The sequence below is a fragment of the Molossus molossus genome, unplaced genomic scaffold (assembly GCF_014108415.1).
Source record: "Molossus molossus isolate mMolMol1 unplaced genomic scaffold, mMolMol1.p scaffold_m16_p_2, whole genome shotgun sequence".
NCBI classification, from domain to species: Eukaryota; Metazoa; Chordata; class Mammalia; order Chiroptera; family Molossidae; genus Molossus; species Molossus molossus.
In genome coordinates, this window is record NW_023425355.1 from 71,124,700 (window position 1) to 71,139,702 (window position 15,003).

General features: G+C 36.7%; 1 protein-coding gene across 4 annotated transcripts in view; it reads left to right on the forward strand.

Annotated features, from left to right (window-relative positions):
• SLC9A6 (solute carrier family 9 member A6) overlaps positions 1 to 15,003 on the forward strand; it is a 107,419-nt gene that overhangs the window by 26,085 nt on the left and 66,331 nt on the right. For all 4 annotated transcript variants that reach the window (XM_036270752.1, XM_036270750.1, XM_036270753.1 and 1 more), the window contains exons 6-10: positions 275 to 380; positions 6,553 to 6,694; positions 8,528 to 8,633; positions 8,925 to 9,013; positions 12,315 to 12,428. In XM_036270752.1, coding sequence (XP_036126645.1) covers positions 275 to 380; positions 6,553 to 6,694; positions 8,528 to 8,633; positions 8,925 to 9,013; positions 12,315 to 12,428 — 557 coding nt within the window. The remainder of the gene's footprint in view (positions 1 to 274; positions 381 to 6,552; positions 6,695 to 8,527; positions 8,634 to 8,924; positions 9,014 to 12,314; positions 12,429 to 15,003) is intronic.

Genomic DNA, 15,003 nt, shown 5'->3' on the forward strand with positions numbered 1-15,003 from the left:
TATTAGCATTTGCATGAAGAATGTAGGGCAGCTCATCTTCCAAGGTTATTTTCAGCTGCTTGTAAGAGAGAGAGGAGATATTGCAGGTACACATTTAGGGAAAAGAACAATATTGACACAAAATTACTGAATCTTTAATATGGTAAGAGAATGCTTATTAAGATTGAATTCTAAGACAAATGAATTTCTAAATAACAATTATAATCATCTATGGAGGGGAATATGTTATATTTGTAATGTCTAAATATTCCTCTTGACTCTTTCTACTTGCTAGTGACTGTTCTTGCCATATTCCACGAGCTTCAAGTTGATGTTGAACTTTATGCACTTCTTTTTGGTGAAAGTGTCCTCAATGATGCTGTTGCCATAGTGCTGTCTTCGTAAGTGTTTGTTTTCTTATTATTCTGCATATTGAATATTAGGGTACTAGGAACTGTAAGCCACTTATTAAATGAAGTGCATTATGAATGGAAACATTTGAAAGAATGAGACATTCTTCTCTTCTTGAAAAAATGCATACTTGTAGATAACGTGGAAAATGCAGGGACGAAACAGGAAGAAAAAATATGTACTTCTAACATCTAAAGACAATTACTGTAAACATTCTAGAACATGTCCTTTAATTCTTTTTTCTATGCATGATATTTTTACATAGTTGTGATTGTAGTACATATATAATTTTATATTTTGTTTTATCATTATAACATGAACATTTTATTTTTTAATTAAAGTAAAATTTTGAGATAGATAATGTATCTACATGATTCAAAAATCAAAACTATGTAGAACGGTAAATATTGAAAAGTCAGATTTTTACTACTGTCCTTATCCGCCTCTCTCCAGCCCCTTATGGTTTACCATTTTATTAGTTTCTTGTGTGTCCTAGTATTTCTTTATTCAAATGCAAACACACATATGAATAAATATTCTTATTTGCCTCTTATTTCTATTTTAAAAGTAGTATGCTATAGAAATTCTATACGTAGCTTTCTCTTACATAACTGTATTCTGGAGATCTTTCCATATCAAAATAGAGAGTTTTCTCATTCTTTCTTTTCAGCTATATAGTGTTCTATGTATTATACCGTGAACTGAACTCTAGTTTATTTAATCAGTCTCCTACTGTTGGAAACAAAGTGTTTTCAGTCCTTTGCTATCCCAAATAATGCTGCAGTGATTAAACTTGAACTTAACCTGTTTTCTATATGCATAGTTATATTGGTAAGATAAATTTCAGGAAGTAAGATTAGTGCGTTAAAGGGTAAATACATTTGTAATTTTGTTAGACATTGCTATATTGCCCACCAAAGGGATTATGCCATTTGTTCTTTATCTAGTAAATTATGGGAGTGCCTGTTTTCTTGTAGCTTCACCAACAGACTATTTGTAAGACTTTTGTATTTTTGCTAATTTGATGATTGAGAACTTTCTCATTGTAGTTTACTTTGTATTTCTCTTATTTAATATAATCATTTCAGAAACATTTAAACATTTTTAGAAGTATTAAATAGTATAGTTTTAAAAAGACAATGATTGAAATGAGCAATATTTGAATCCAATTATAGAAATTACTATATATGTTTTTAGAAGGTGTTTGCAGGTGAAAGAAGGGATCTCTTGCCCTGGCTAGTGTTGCTCAGTTGGTTGGGCATCTTTCTGTGCACCAGAAGGTTGCCTGTTTGATTTCTGGTCAGGGAACATGTCCAGGTTGTGGGCTGCATCCCTAGTAGGGGGTGTGCAGGAGGTAGCTGATTGATGTTCTGCTCTCACATCAATGTTTCCCTCCCTTTTCCTTCCTCTCTAAAAATCAATAAAGTACTTTTTAAAAAGAAAGAAGAAGTCTCAACCTCTGAGGAGTTCAATCCTGCCAACCCACTCCAACTAAGCAGATACTAACCTTATAGACATTTGCCTCTACTCTATACCAGAACTTTCTATGAGATAAAAGTAAAAGTCCACATTTTCTCTTTATTTTTGCTTCTCTCCTTAATTTATACTTTATTAACTAAAAGAGTAATCAATCACTGACTGGTTTACATAGCTTGAGTGGCTCCATTGCCTTACTGCAAAGTGGAAATTATCCTTTCAAAAAGTAACACTAATCCCTTAAATGTTGTGTGTAAAGATATGCAAAAGACAAAATCCTTTTTGATGAATGTAATATACGTAAATTTTATCCCCTCTGCCATATTTATTGCCAGACTTTTTGCAGCTGTCTACAGCTAATGCAAATTTAATTTAAGAAATAAAGCCTAGCGGCCGGTGTGGCTCAGTAGTTGAGCATCAGCCCATGCACCAAGAGGTCGCTGGTTTAATTCCCCGTTGGGCACATGCCCAGGTTCTGGGCCAAATCCCCAGTGAGAGGCATGCAGGAGGCGTCCAGTCAATGTTCTTTCTCATTGATGTTTCTCTCTCTCTCCTTCTTCCTTCCTCTCTCTCTCTCAAAAAAATCAATGAAGAAAAAAAATTAAAAAAAAAGAAATAAAGCCTAAAGGCTAGAACTAATATTGATACAGAATGTATATACCTTCAATGACAATAGATACAAAGTAAAAGTTTTATATTATTTGAAGGAGGAAGAAATGGATAGTGTGGTTATAACTTAGGTGTTATAACAATAAATGAAGCTACAAAGATTGTTGAAGCTTTCAGTACACAGAAGCATGTAAGATCAGATGAGAAGAATAAGTTATAGGCAGTTACTTTTAGCACCGATTCCCCATCTTAGATAATTGTTCTGCTACTTAATCATCTAACTAATAAGTATTCCTTCCTCATTGCCTAATGGACAAAGTCAGAAAAAATCTCTCTTCTGGTCCTGTCTTAAACTTATGTGCCCTGTGCCTTAGTTTTTCCATTAGTAAAGCAACTTATTTCCTCCAGATTTGAGGATGAACAGTTGAATAGTGTTAAGGGAAAAATAACTCACAAAGGGCCACAATCCTCCTTCTATTGTAGCCTTTTTCAAACAGGGTTCTGTGAGAGAATATAAGCCTTATAAAGAATGATTCGAATGATTTTTTTCTCGGTTCTCCTAAGGATGGTGCATAGCTAGTACTACTCTAGATTCATAGAAGATAAATTAACTTATTACACAGTCTGGTGGAGAAAAGGGCTGTATATCTGGAGAACATCATATCAGAGAAATTGTTTGCTGTTGTAGGTGTCCTAATGGAGGTAAGCAAATGAGTTTCTGCCCAAAACCCAAAGGGAAATAGTTGTGTTGCTGACTGTGAGAAGTAACTAGCTGGAGTGCTCAGCAATATGTCTGTTATCATCTTTCATTTGCCTTTTTAAGTATGTTAGATAGAAAGAGTCTACTTTGTGTTGAGTTCTGTTAGGGTGATGATTTTCTAATGTGTATATTCTATAAAGGAGCCTGGCATAAAGAGGGAAGCCCCTTTCTGAAGGACTTCTGTTTGGCAATGAACAAGTTAAAGCAAACATTCTTGAATTTTATGTTGGAAGTTTTTTTTGTTTGTTCCTTGACCTGTTAGATTAGTAGTACTTTTTTTGTTGTTGATGCTAATACTTTTAATCTTGTGAGAATGAAGTGAAACTGGTTCCCTCATACATCGCTACATGAGAGATCTATATGTACTCATATAGTCTAGGATATACATCCAATTAAAAACAAGTCTAAGTTGCTGAATGGATATATCATAATTAGCCTGAAGACCTAAATGCATACTAATATTATGTTTTAGGGTATTTTACATTTATAAAAGGGGAAGTACAGTGAGTAAACAAATATGACAGGCAAACTGTTTAACTTTTCCAGTTACCAGAGATATACATGTTAAAATATGTGGCCATTTTTACCTATTTGGTTAGCAAGAAAATATTGTTAATGAAAGTAGTTACTGCTGTTAATGATCTAGTGTAGTCATTCTTAACTGGGAACAATTTTGTCCCCTGCCAGGGAATATTTGGCAATGTTTGGGAACATTTTGGTTGTCATGAATGGGAGGAGGTTGCTACTGGCATCTAATGAGTAGAGGCTGGGGTACTGCTACATATCCTTAACTACACAGGACAGCACCCACCACCCAATGAATAATTATCTGGCCATAAATATCAATAATGCTAGATTGAGAAATCCTGCTGTCGTAAAACTAGATCACTTGTACATTGGTGTTAACTTTGAAATTGGTGTCACCTACTCTTTTGTATTTTTTGTCATTATTTATGATAATAAAATTAATATATTTGTAACAAAAATTCAAAGGATTTGACTTAGAAGGCAGGAAATTTCTGAAATTCCAACTCTCAGAGACAACCATTATTAAAGTTTTTATCCAGACTTTTTTTCATTAGGATATTAATATACATATAAATATATTAATCATTTTAAACAAAAAAGATATAGTACTATACATACTTTCTGTAACTAGCATTTTTGACTTGGACATTGTACTATATTAATACCTCTCTTATTCCATTGTAAGGACGCAATACAAATTTATCTCACCAATCCTCTATTGATTAATATTTGGCATTTTGTAATATTGTATTATTGTGAATAGTACTGCAGCAAACATATGTATGTGTAAATCTTTGTTCATCCTTGAGATTATTTCTTTATGATAATTTTTATAAGTATAATTTCTAGGCCAATGGATATGATCACTATAAAGTTGAGAGATACAGTCATATTTCTCTCCAAAAATGTAACACAGGTCTATTTGAAAGCAGTTGTGCAACATATAGCCGTAGGTATAGTAATACCCTATTTCTAGGAATATAGCACAAGGAAATTGTCCAAAAATGTTTTGAAAGCCCAAATATGTTTTTTACCCTGTTATTAATAGTAGCAAAAGAAAAACAGTAGAAACAACTTTTAAATGTGTAACCATGGGGAAATGGTTAAATAAATTGTGGTATTTCCATTTGGACCATTTTGAAGTCTTATAAACCAAGGTTAGAGAGACTATAATAATTTTTATGTTATTGTCAGTTAAAGAAGCAGAATTCAAAACCATATTTTCACCGTGATTACAACTAAACATGAAATAGTATGCATGTTACAAAAAGGGGAAAGAAATACAGATGGAAAATAAAATACATCTGTCAGGGTTGTGAAGTGTTGGGTTGAATCCCCCTCCCCAGTTGTACATTATATTACTTTCAGAATTTTTAAAGAAAGTATTCATAAAAATTCAGGGAGAAAGAAGGTTGTTGTAGCAATATCCTTTCTTTTCTCCAGCCAGCTGCTGTATTTTCATGTTATAATGTGGTCAGATCTCACTTATGGTGGTGTGGCCCTTTATGTATAGGTAAGAAAGCATGACATTAAAGGTCTTTTTGTATTTATTGAAACAATATCAAATCTACTGGTACCAAAATGATCTGGTCACTTTGAGTATTTAAACAAAAATGTTTAAAATTTTCATTTGAGATTGAGTCTCAGAAATTCCTTGGTGCCATTACCAGAAATTGATGTTAGTGCTGTACTTAAATAAAATAGGTAAAATTCGGATATTTTAGTGTGGTCATAGTTTTTTTTTAAAACTTAACTGGGGAGCTATATAAAGAACTTGGTGTGCATGGTACAGCAAGCCCATTTTATAGCCTTGAATCAGAAAAAAACATTGCAGTAACCACCGGGAGAATTCATTATATCTTAGGAATGTGTTTTTTTCTCCTTCTTTTCTTTGAAATGACTTGTATGATGTCTTTGAGTCTGGACTTTTATAAAAATATTGGTTCCCTAATTTACTGAGATGATAACTGATTTAGTAATGGTGAGCACTCTTGCCAGAGACCTGCTGGCAACAGTGGTTTTTCTCAGCCATTTCTGTTTCCTGGGGTGACTGGTTTAAAAGAAGCATTTTAGACCAGGTTTGGACTGTAAGTTCAGGATGGAAAGTATCTGTAATTGCCTGTTTTGGCCTTGTACAGAGTGACTTTCTTTCGGAAGTTTGTGCTGGGTATGCTAAAAGTACTGTTGAGTGGATTCTAATTCCTTGGAAGGCCTTTTAAGCCCTTTTTCCTGTAAAAGTCCATTTCAGTGAGTGAATAAATATTAGGCATTGGGCCTATTCTGGTATTTTAAAAGCTGAAAGGACACTTCAGTCATCTTTTTTTTCCCATAGGAATAACAAAATGTAACCAGGTTGAGTATTATTTCTCTGCTGGAAATACATGTACTTTTTCATTGGTTCACATTAGTATGTTAGGGCTTTCAGGCAGTCAGTAAGTCTTAAACAGGGTCACAAAATAATAGTACTGCACAATATCTGGAGGCTGAAGAAAAGGCTCAGTACAATTTTTATATAGAGGACCTTAAAATGTTCTACCTCCTGAAATAGTCATTTAAGTAAAAGTTGAGTTTTCTTGTTACCTTAAACACTGCAGGGTGTTTTGTTAACCCTTTGACATTACTTTGGCAATTCAAATCCAGAGTTTTTGGTGTTTTTTTCCCCCTTTGATTTAATCTTTTAATCTCTACACTAGATAATGTTTTTATTTATTTATTCATGTAATTATTTTTAGGTAATGTTTTTAAAGTAAACGTTGCTTCTAGAAGTAAGAACAATCTCTTCTTTGTAGGTCAATAGTGGCATACCAGCCAGCTGGAGACAACAGCCATACCTTTGATGTCACAGCCATGTTCAAGTCTATTGGGATTTTCCTTGGGATCTTCAGTGGATCTTTTGCGATGGGTGCTGCTACTGGAGTGGTGACAGCTTTAATATCCTTTTGTTTTTATCCTCACCCAAGGACATTCTTGCATTTATCTTCAGATAGAGCGAGAGGGAGTGAGGGAGGAAGAGAGAGAGAAACATCAATGTGAGAGGGACACATTGAGAGGTCATCACTCACACGACCCCAACCAGGGCCAGGGACAAGCTGCAACCAAGGTATTTACCCTTAGCGGGAACCGAAGCCAGGACTCTGGTCCATGGGCCAATGTTCAAACCGCTGAGCCAAACCGGCCAGGGCAATATCCTTATATTATATTTATATTTTCTTGTTAACCCAACAACATAATTGAATGCTGTGTTCTGTGATCTCTCCTAGTTCCATAATTGGCATTGTGTTATAATTACTAACCTTATAACCAAGTATTTGGTTTGAAAACATTAGGCAATCATGTTTACCAATAAACAAAAGGATTTAATTGTGTTGTGTAGGGCTCCAAGCCCTCAAACTTTCACTACAAAAGTTTAATTAGACACAGTGACCCTTTGGAATAAATTTTAAGGTTGGAGACTAAATTGATAAAAATGTAGTTATATTACAAAGAGTCTCAGGGTGTTCTGTGTTGCTTTTCAGCCTGGCAGTCTTTTGCTCTTTGTTTAAAAGGAAAAATAGGAAACCTACAACCATGATGCTAGCTGAACAAGATGCTATACTCCTGTGCGAGTATAGATGGGAATTCATCTCAGCTTTCACCAATTTTAACTTTCTACTCCAGAGTCCTAGCACTGTCACAAGTTTGCTATTTGAAATATTGGGCGAGTCATTCTTGTATTCATTCAGAAAACATGTTTTGATTGCCTGCTGCATGCCAGGTGCTATTCTCTGGTGATCAAAGATAAACAAGACAGGCATGGCCTCTGCTTTCCTGGAGCTTCTGGCATAGAAGCATTGACACTTCACCTCATGGATCCTCTGTGTAGGGAGGTGGAGGGCAGGAGCAGCAGGGAAAATCAGTTGGACTAGATGATTTCTAAAGAGCTTCCAGCTCTAAAACTTTTAAGAAACTTTCTTTCATATAAAACAAATACTTTTTCAGGAATCTGTAGGTTTGCTGTACTTCAGCCAAGTGCTGGAAGAGACTTGTCTTATGGCTTTTTTTTTTTTTTTTAAAGAAGGTGAATTGAGGCCCAAAGGGGCAGTACAAAGAATTTTGAAGGAATCAGGCCCAGTAGTATCTTCTCCATTATAGTTCCTTAAGGGTAGGAAGTATATCTTATTAATCTTTTTGTTGTAGTACATGTTTATTGAAGTGAGTGTAGATTCCAGCCCAAGGTTTTTCACAGTTTCCCACGGGGCCCTTCCACTCTCAACTAACAAATACTTTTTAGACTAGTGTAAGTGAGTGACGTGCCTCAGTTTCTTTGTCATGGAAAGCTGTGCATCAGAGGTGTTACGGCATTGGATAAATGTGAAATGCCATGGAAATGACATTTTTATAGATGTTAATTGCTGTAATTATGGAAGTTGTTTTGCTTTGGGTCACAACTTAATAGTCAGAGTTGGCATGTTGTATATCTTATCTGTTGCTCCCATGTCGACCTGTCCTTCACTGCATGGTTTCAGGCAAGGCATGTGATACCCATAAAAGAGTTGGAGTGATTTAGCTGTAAGACTTCCTCATGAAAGGGATGGCTGTCATCTCAGTAAGATGCTCATTTTAAGAGTTTTATTCACTCTGGGGCCTTTTTATTCTGTGATTGTTGTGTTAGACAGGCTGGCAAATCCTTCTTTTACTTTCATGGTTGCCTTGCTTTAACTTATTTTTTCTGGTCGCACTGCTTCCTGTATTATGAGATCTTGTTAAGAACCTTGACAGTCTTACGTGACAAAGTTCACCAAATTACGGGAGTTCCATTTATTGGAGACAGGCTTGTTCTTCTTGATGTCCTGGAGTACCTTCCTCTTGGCTGAAGCATGGGGTTTCACAGGTAGGTTACTTTATCCTTTTGATTGTAAACCCTTATAGAGAGTCACTTTGCCAGTCATATTTTTCTACTTGTAGACCAATTTCACTAGTATTTGAATGCACTTATAAAGGTTGGGATTCATGCTGTCACTAAAATGTAAAAAGAGATTTTCAATGGAAGTGGTATGTTTTAACAAATAAGTCACAACTGAAAATGTCAACACTAAGCATATAATCTACTTCTGTAAAATAAAAGCCTCAGTAGAAGTGTTGGGAACTCTCCTTTTACATGAACTTGAAACTCTCATTACAGGAGTGGTTGCAGTGTTGTTCTGTGGCATCACACAGGCCCATTATACATATAATAATTTGTCCACGGAGTCTCAGCACAGAACTAAACAGGTAAGTAAAACTTGATGGTTTGTGAATAAACTTTTCCTCCCTGTAGTGAAACAGAAGTGTTTTTATACTGAAAAAATAATCCGTTATTTGTTCAAAATGATGTCTACTCATTCTGGCTCCTCTTCCTTTGACTCCAGAAATAGATGGAATTGGCAGGAAGAAGGGTGATAGCCTTTAGGGTAGAGATAGGTGAGCAGAATAGCCAGGGACTATTATTGTGTCAGTTAGCTTCCTTTCCTGTTTTCCTAATCTAATGACTTTTTTTTTTTTTTGATCCTCACCCGAGGATAGTTTTCCATATATCTTCAGATAGAGTGGGAGGGGGGAGAGAGAGAGAGAGAGAGAGAGAGAGAGAGAGAGAGAGAGACATCAGTGTGAGAGAGACACATCGATTGGTTGCTTCCCACATGACCCTGACCAAGGCCGGGGACCGAACTGCAACTGAGGTACGTGCCCTTGATCGAAATTGAACCCATGACTCTTTGGTCCATGGACCGATGGTCTAACCACTGAGCAAAACCGGCCAGGGCTAATCTAATGGCTTATAAAAGGAATGTTTTAGGAGCTTACTCAGGACTGACTAGAACTCCTGTTGTGTGATATTGGTATGTTTAACTTCTAAATTGACTAGATCTGCTGGGTGATACAGAGAAGATTAAGTTCCTTCAGGTACTTCGAAGGTGCTGAATTTCCAGGAATGTGAAAACATCAGTGGTTGGGCTTCATATGATACTGAATGGTCGTTTGTGCAGGGTCCCTGAAGGGGATCATAAAAGAAATAGGCATAGTATTTTTTAGTCTCATGAGGTATAATGGGGCAAAGACATGAACAATTTGTAATGTCTGGAATAGAAACAGATGCATATTTGATTGTGATTACATCAAGGAATAGAAGATTGAAATTTTGCCAAATGATTAGAACACTTGAGATTAGCCTGGAGAGGACTTATGACAAAGCTAGAGCAAAGGTATTTCTTCTTTTTTCTGGAGCCACAAAATTACTGTATGACATATGCTTTTTTTCCCCCAACCACTCAAAAGAAGTTAGGCTTTTCACCCTAAGGATATACATTGAGGTTATAAATTCGTTTTATGAATTAATTCAATGTAATAAGTATAGAGAAGATAATCAGCTGGTGGGGGTTGTCAATTTTCTAGGCAGTGGGGTAGGGAATAAAAAACAAAACAAGATAGGAGTGTCTACTCTTATTGATGATATAAAGACCGTGTACATTAAAAAAAAAAAAAAACCCAGGCTGACCCCTGGCCAGTTTTCTCAGTGGTTAGAGCTTTGGCCTGTGGACCAAAGAGTCATGGGTTTGATTCCTGTCAAGGGCACATACCTTGGTTGTGGTTCCATCCCTGGCCCTGGTCAGTGTTATGTGGGAGGCAAGCAGTCGATCTGTCTCTCTAGAACTGATGTTTCTTTCTCCTTCCCTTTCTCCCTCCCTTCTTCCCTCCCTCCCACTCTATCTGAAGATAAATGGAAAAATATCCTCAGGTGAGGATTTAAAAAAACAAAACAGACTGATAGAACTTCTAGTTGTGTGTTTCAGGTTATATATCATACCAGAGTTCAGAGAAAGGTTGGGGGAATGGTTTGAAGCTTGAAGAACTGCATGTAAAGCTATCATAGAGGAAGTGGTAAGAATAGAAAGCTGGGAAGGATTCAGAAAAGCCTAGGGGAAACAAAAGTAAAGGCAGAGATAAAAAGGCAGCTAATATTCTCAAATGGAAGGTAGTGAATTGCAGAGCAGGGTTGGCAGTTGTCAGCCAGGCTTCCCTGTGAGGTCTGCAAGCTAAGGATGTTTTTCACATTTCTAAGTGGTTGGAAGCAAACCAAAAGAATAATTTGTGACATGTGAAAGTTATATGAAATTCCAATTTCAGTGTCCATCAATAGTTTTATTGGTACACTGCCACATTCATCTTTTAATATATGGTCTGGGGATGCTTTTGTGCTATGTTGGCAGAGTTGAGTGGTTGTGACAGGGACCATGAGGCCCACAAAACCTCAAATATTTACTCTCTGGGCCTTCATAGGAAAATTTTGCCAACCTCTGCTGTAGATTAAAGTGGAGACTCAGGAGTTACTGTATTATTCTAGATCCTGGTTCCATTACTTGCTGGCTGTGTGACTGGGGGCAAGTTGCATAAGTTCTCTGTGCTTCACTTTTGTCATCTTGAAAGTGAGGATAATAGTACCTACCTCATAGAGTTGTTGTGAGATTAAAACAAGATAATGAATGTAAAGTCCTTAGCATAGTATGGGACACATAGTAAAAAGGTGGATAAAGCTTAGCTATTATCATTAAACAAATAGGTAATAAAACTAGTATATTAAGTAACTTAAAGTAAGTTAAATATATACTTATTTATTTTCATTTTTATTCACATTGTTTAGTAATAAGGCAACTCCAATTTAGAATGATTAACTAATTTGCCCAAAACCACATGGCTAGCAAGTAAAGAAGGCATTTTGACTCCTGAGCCCATGTTGTGACTTAACCAATACCCTGTTTTATGGAGTAGAGGGTTCATGCTAAAGAGTAGTGGTAGATGGAAAGAGGGATGCTGGATTTCAGGGGCCTTACATTTACTCAATCAGCAAGTCTTGTATTCCTACTCTGTTAGTAATACTTGACAAGACAGTGGTGTGAATGAACAGTTGGGGGGCAGGCAGATAGCTGGGGAGGGTACAGAGCACAATACAATAATGCATAAGCCCTGACTCCCTAAATGAAAGCCAAAACCCATGTAAAAAAATGAAGTCACATGGCAAGGCAGCGATATGAGAGTTGTCAGGAAGCACTCTATGCCGGGACAGAATAATTTGAACTGGATCTTACAGCCTGTGAAGAGGGAAGTGTCTATGAAACTGCCATATTTAGAGAGATTCATTGGGTGGGGTATATACATGGGTGAAAGGGATACAAGTTAGGGTCCTTTTGCAGCATTGTGGGTGGGAATTGATGAAAGGTAGACGAAGGTAGTGGCAGGGACAACAAGGAACATTCCAAAAGAAAAATTGTCAGGGTTTGGAGGAAGAAGATAAGAATGACTGGATATGGGGATTAGAGAAGGGAAGCTGATTGGGGAAAGTGAGAGGCAACTTTTCTGGCTGTTTCTGTGGGAATGGAAATGTCACTACTATATTTGCTTCCCTCTGAATCAAATATTTAGGGGGATATACATGAACTTTCATATTTGAAGTGTCTGTTTTGTTGTCTTAGTAATACTCATGTTTTCAAATTATGTAACAATTTATTTACTGGTCTAACCTTTTAAAATTTTGTTTCAGTTGTTTGAGCTTCTCAATTTCTTGGCAGAGAATTTCATCTTCTCTTATATGGGACTGACACTGTTCACCTTCCAGAACCATGTCTTTAACCCAACATTTGTAGTAGGAGCATTTGTATCCTTTATTATGTGTTTTATTTTAAAAACTTGTTTTTGAAAATTGAGATTCACATGTGTTTTCTGGAGGGGTGGATAAGAATACATTTAAATATATAAAATTTTTCTCTTGGTATAAGTAAGGATTTTAACTTTTTTTCTCCTCTATTCTATTATGTTTTAATTTTTGTTTATTGCACAAATAATACTGATAGGTTGAAATGACAGAAAAACGTTTCCTGCCATTCTGCCAATCCAAAAAGATAAAACTGTTTGTCCTCTATCACTACAGGGAAGAAAGAGAGAGTAGATCGTGGGGAGCAGTGCAGTGTATGCCACAGGGCATCTCTCAGTCTCTCTCTCTTACTTAATCTCTGTCTCTCTCTTGTACTGAATCTCTTTCTCTCTCTGTCTTGTTGAGGCTTTTTTTTTTATTGATTAATTTTTGTTACAGATGGTTCTCCTTTTCCCCCCACTGATTCCCCCCTCCCCCACCCCTCCCTGCCCCTTCCCCAGATTGTTGTCCATGTCCACTGTTCATGCATACATGCATATAAGTTCTGTGGTTCATCCCTCCCCCACCTCCCCACTCCTTAGGGGATTGTCAGTCTATACCCCGCTTCCGCGTCTCTGGGACTACCCCATTCCTCAAACTGTTATGTTCATTATATTCCACAAATAAGTGAGATCATATGAAATTTGTCTTTCTCTGTTTGGCTTGTTACACTTAGGATGATACTTTCCAGGTCCCTCCATGTAGTCTCAAAGGATAAGAGATCTTTCTTTCTTACCGCTGCATAGTACTCCATTGTGTATATGTACCACAGCTTTTTGATCCATTCGTCTACTGATGGGCACTTGGGCTGTTTCCAGATCTTAGCGATTGTAAATAGTGCTGCTACAAAGATGGGGGTACATATATTCTTTCTTATTGGTGTTTTATGCTTCTTAGGGTATATTCCTAGAAGTGGGATCACTGGGTCAAATGGAAGATCAATTTTTAATTTTTTGAGGTGACACCATATTGTTTTCCATAGTGGTTGTGCCAGTCTGCATTCCCACCAGCAGTGTACTAGAGTCTCCTTTTCTCCACACCCTCGCCAACACTTGTTGTTTGATGATTTGTTGTTGGCGGCCATTCTGGCAGGTGTGAGGTGATACCTCATTGTTGTTTTGATTTGCATCTCTCTGATGATTAGTGATGATGAGCATTTCTTCATATGTTTCTTAGCCATTTGTATGTCCTGTTTGGAGAGGTGACTATTTAGTTCCTCTGCCCATTTCTTAATTGGATTCTTTGTTTTCCTTTTGTGGAGTTGTATGAGCACTCTATATGTATTGGAAATTAACCCCTTATCTGATATATCATTGGCAATTATGCTCTCCCATACAGTGGGTAGCCTTTCCGTTTTGATGATTGTATCTTTTTCTGTGCAGAAGCTTTTGAGTTTGATGTAGTCCCATGTGTTCATTTTCTCCTTTTTTCTATTGCCTTAGGTGATGTGTCAGTAAAAATTCTGCTGCGTATGATGTCTGAGATTTTGTTGCCCACAGTCTCCTCTAGGATTTTTATGGATTCATGAGATACATTTAAGTCTTTTATCCATTTTGAGTTTATTTTGGTGTAGGGTGTAAGTTGACGGTCTAGTTTCATTTTTCTGCAAGTAGCTGTCCAATTTTCCCAGCACCATTTATTAAAGAGGCTGTCCTTACTCCACTGTATGCTCTTGCCACCTTTGTCAAATATTAATTGAGCATATTGCCTTGGGTCCATTTCTGGGTTTTCAGTTCGGTTCCACTTGTCGATATACCTGTTCTTGTGCCAGTACCAGGCTGTTTTGATTATAGTGGCTTTGTAGTATAACCTGAAATCTGGTATTGTGATCCCTCCAACTTTGTTCTTCCTTTTCAAGATTGCTGCGGCTATTCGAGGCCTTTTTTGGTTCCATATGAACTTTTGAAGTAATTGTTCTAATTCTGTGAAGCATGCCGTTGGTATTTTGATGGGGATTGCGCTGAATCTATATATTGCTTTGGGTAATAAGGACATTTTAATGATGTTAATTCTCCCAATCCATGAACAGGGTATGTACTTCCACTTTTTTATATCTTGCTCTATTTCTTTTCTCAAAGACCTGTAGTTTTCTGCGAATAGGTCCTTTATTTCTTTGGTTAAGTTTATTCCTAGGTATCTTAATTTTTTTGCCGCAATGGTAAATGGGATTGTTTTTTCAGTTTCTCTTTCTGTGAGTTCATCATTGGTGTATAAGAATGCCATTGATTTCTTGTCGTTAATTTTGTATCCTGCTACTTTGCCAAATTCATTTATTAAGTCTAGTAAACTTTTGGTGGAGTCTTTGGGGTTTTCTATGTACAGTATCATGTCATCTGCAAATAATGACAGTTTCACTTCCTCCTTTCCAATTTGGATCCCTTTTATTTTTTCTTCCTGTCTGATTGCTGTAGCTAAGACTTCCAGTACTATGTTAAATAGGAGTGGCGAAAGTGGGCATCCTTGCCTTGTTCCTGTTCTTAAGGGAAATGCTTTTAGTTTTTGCCCATTGAGTATGATGTTGGCTGTAGGTCTTTTATAT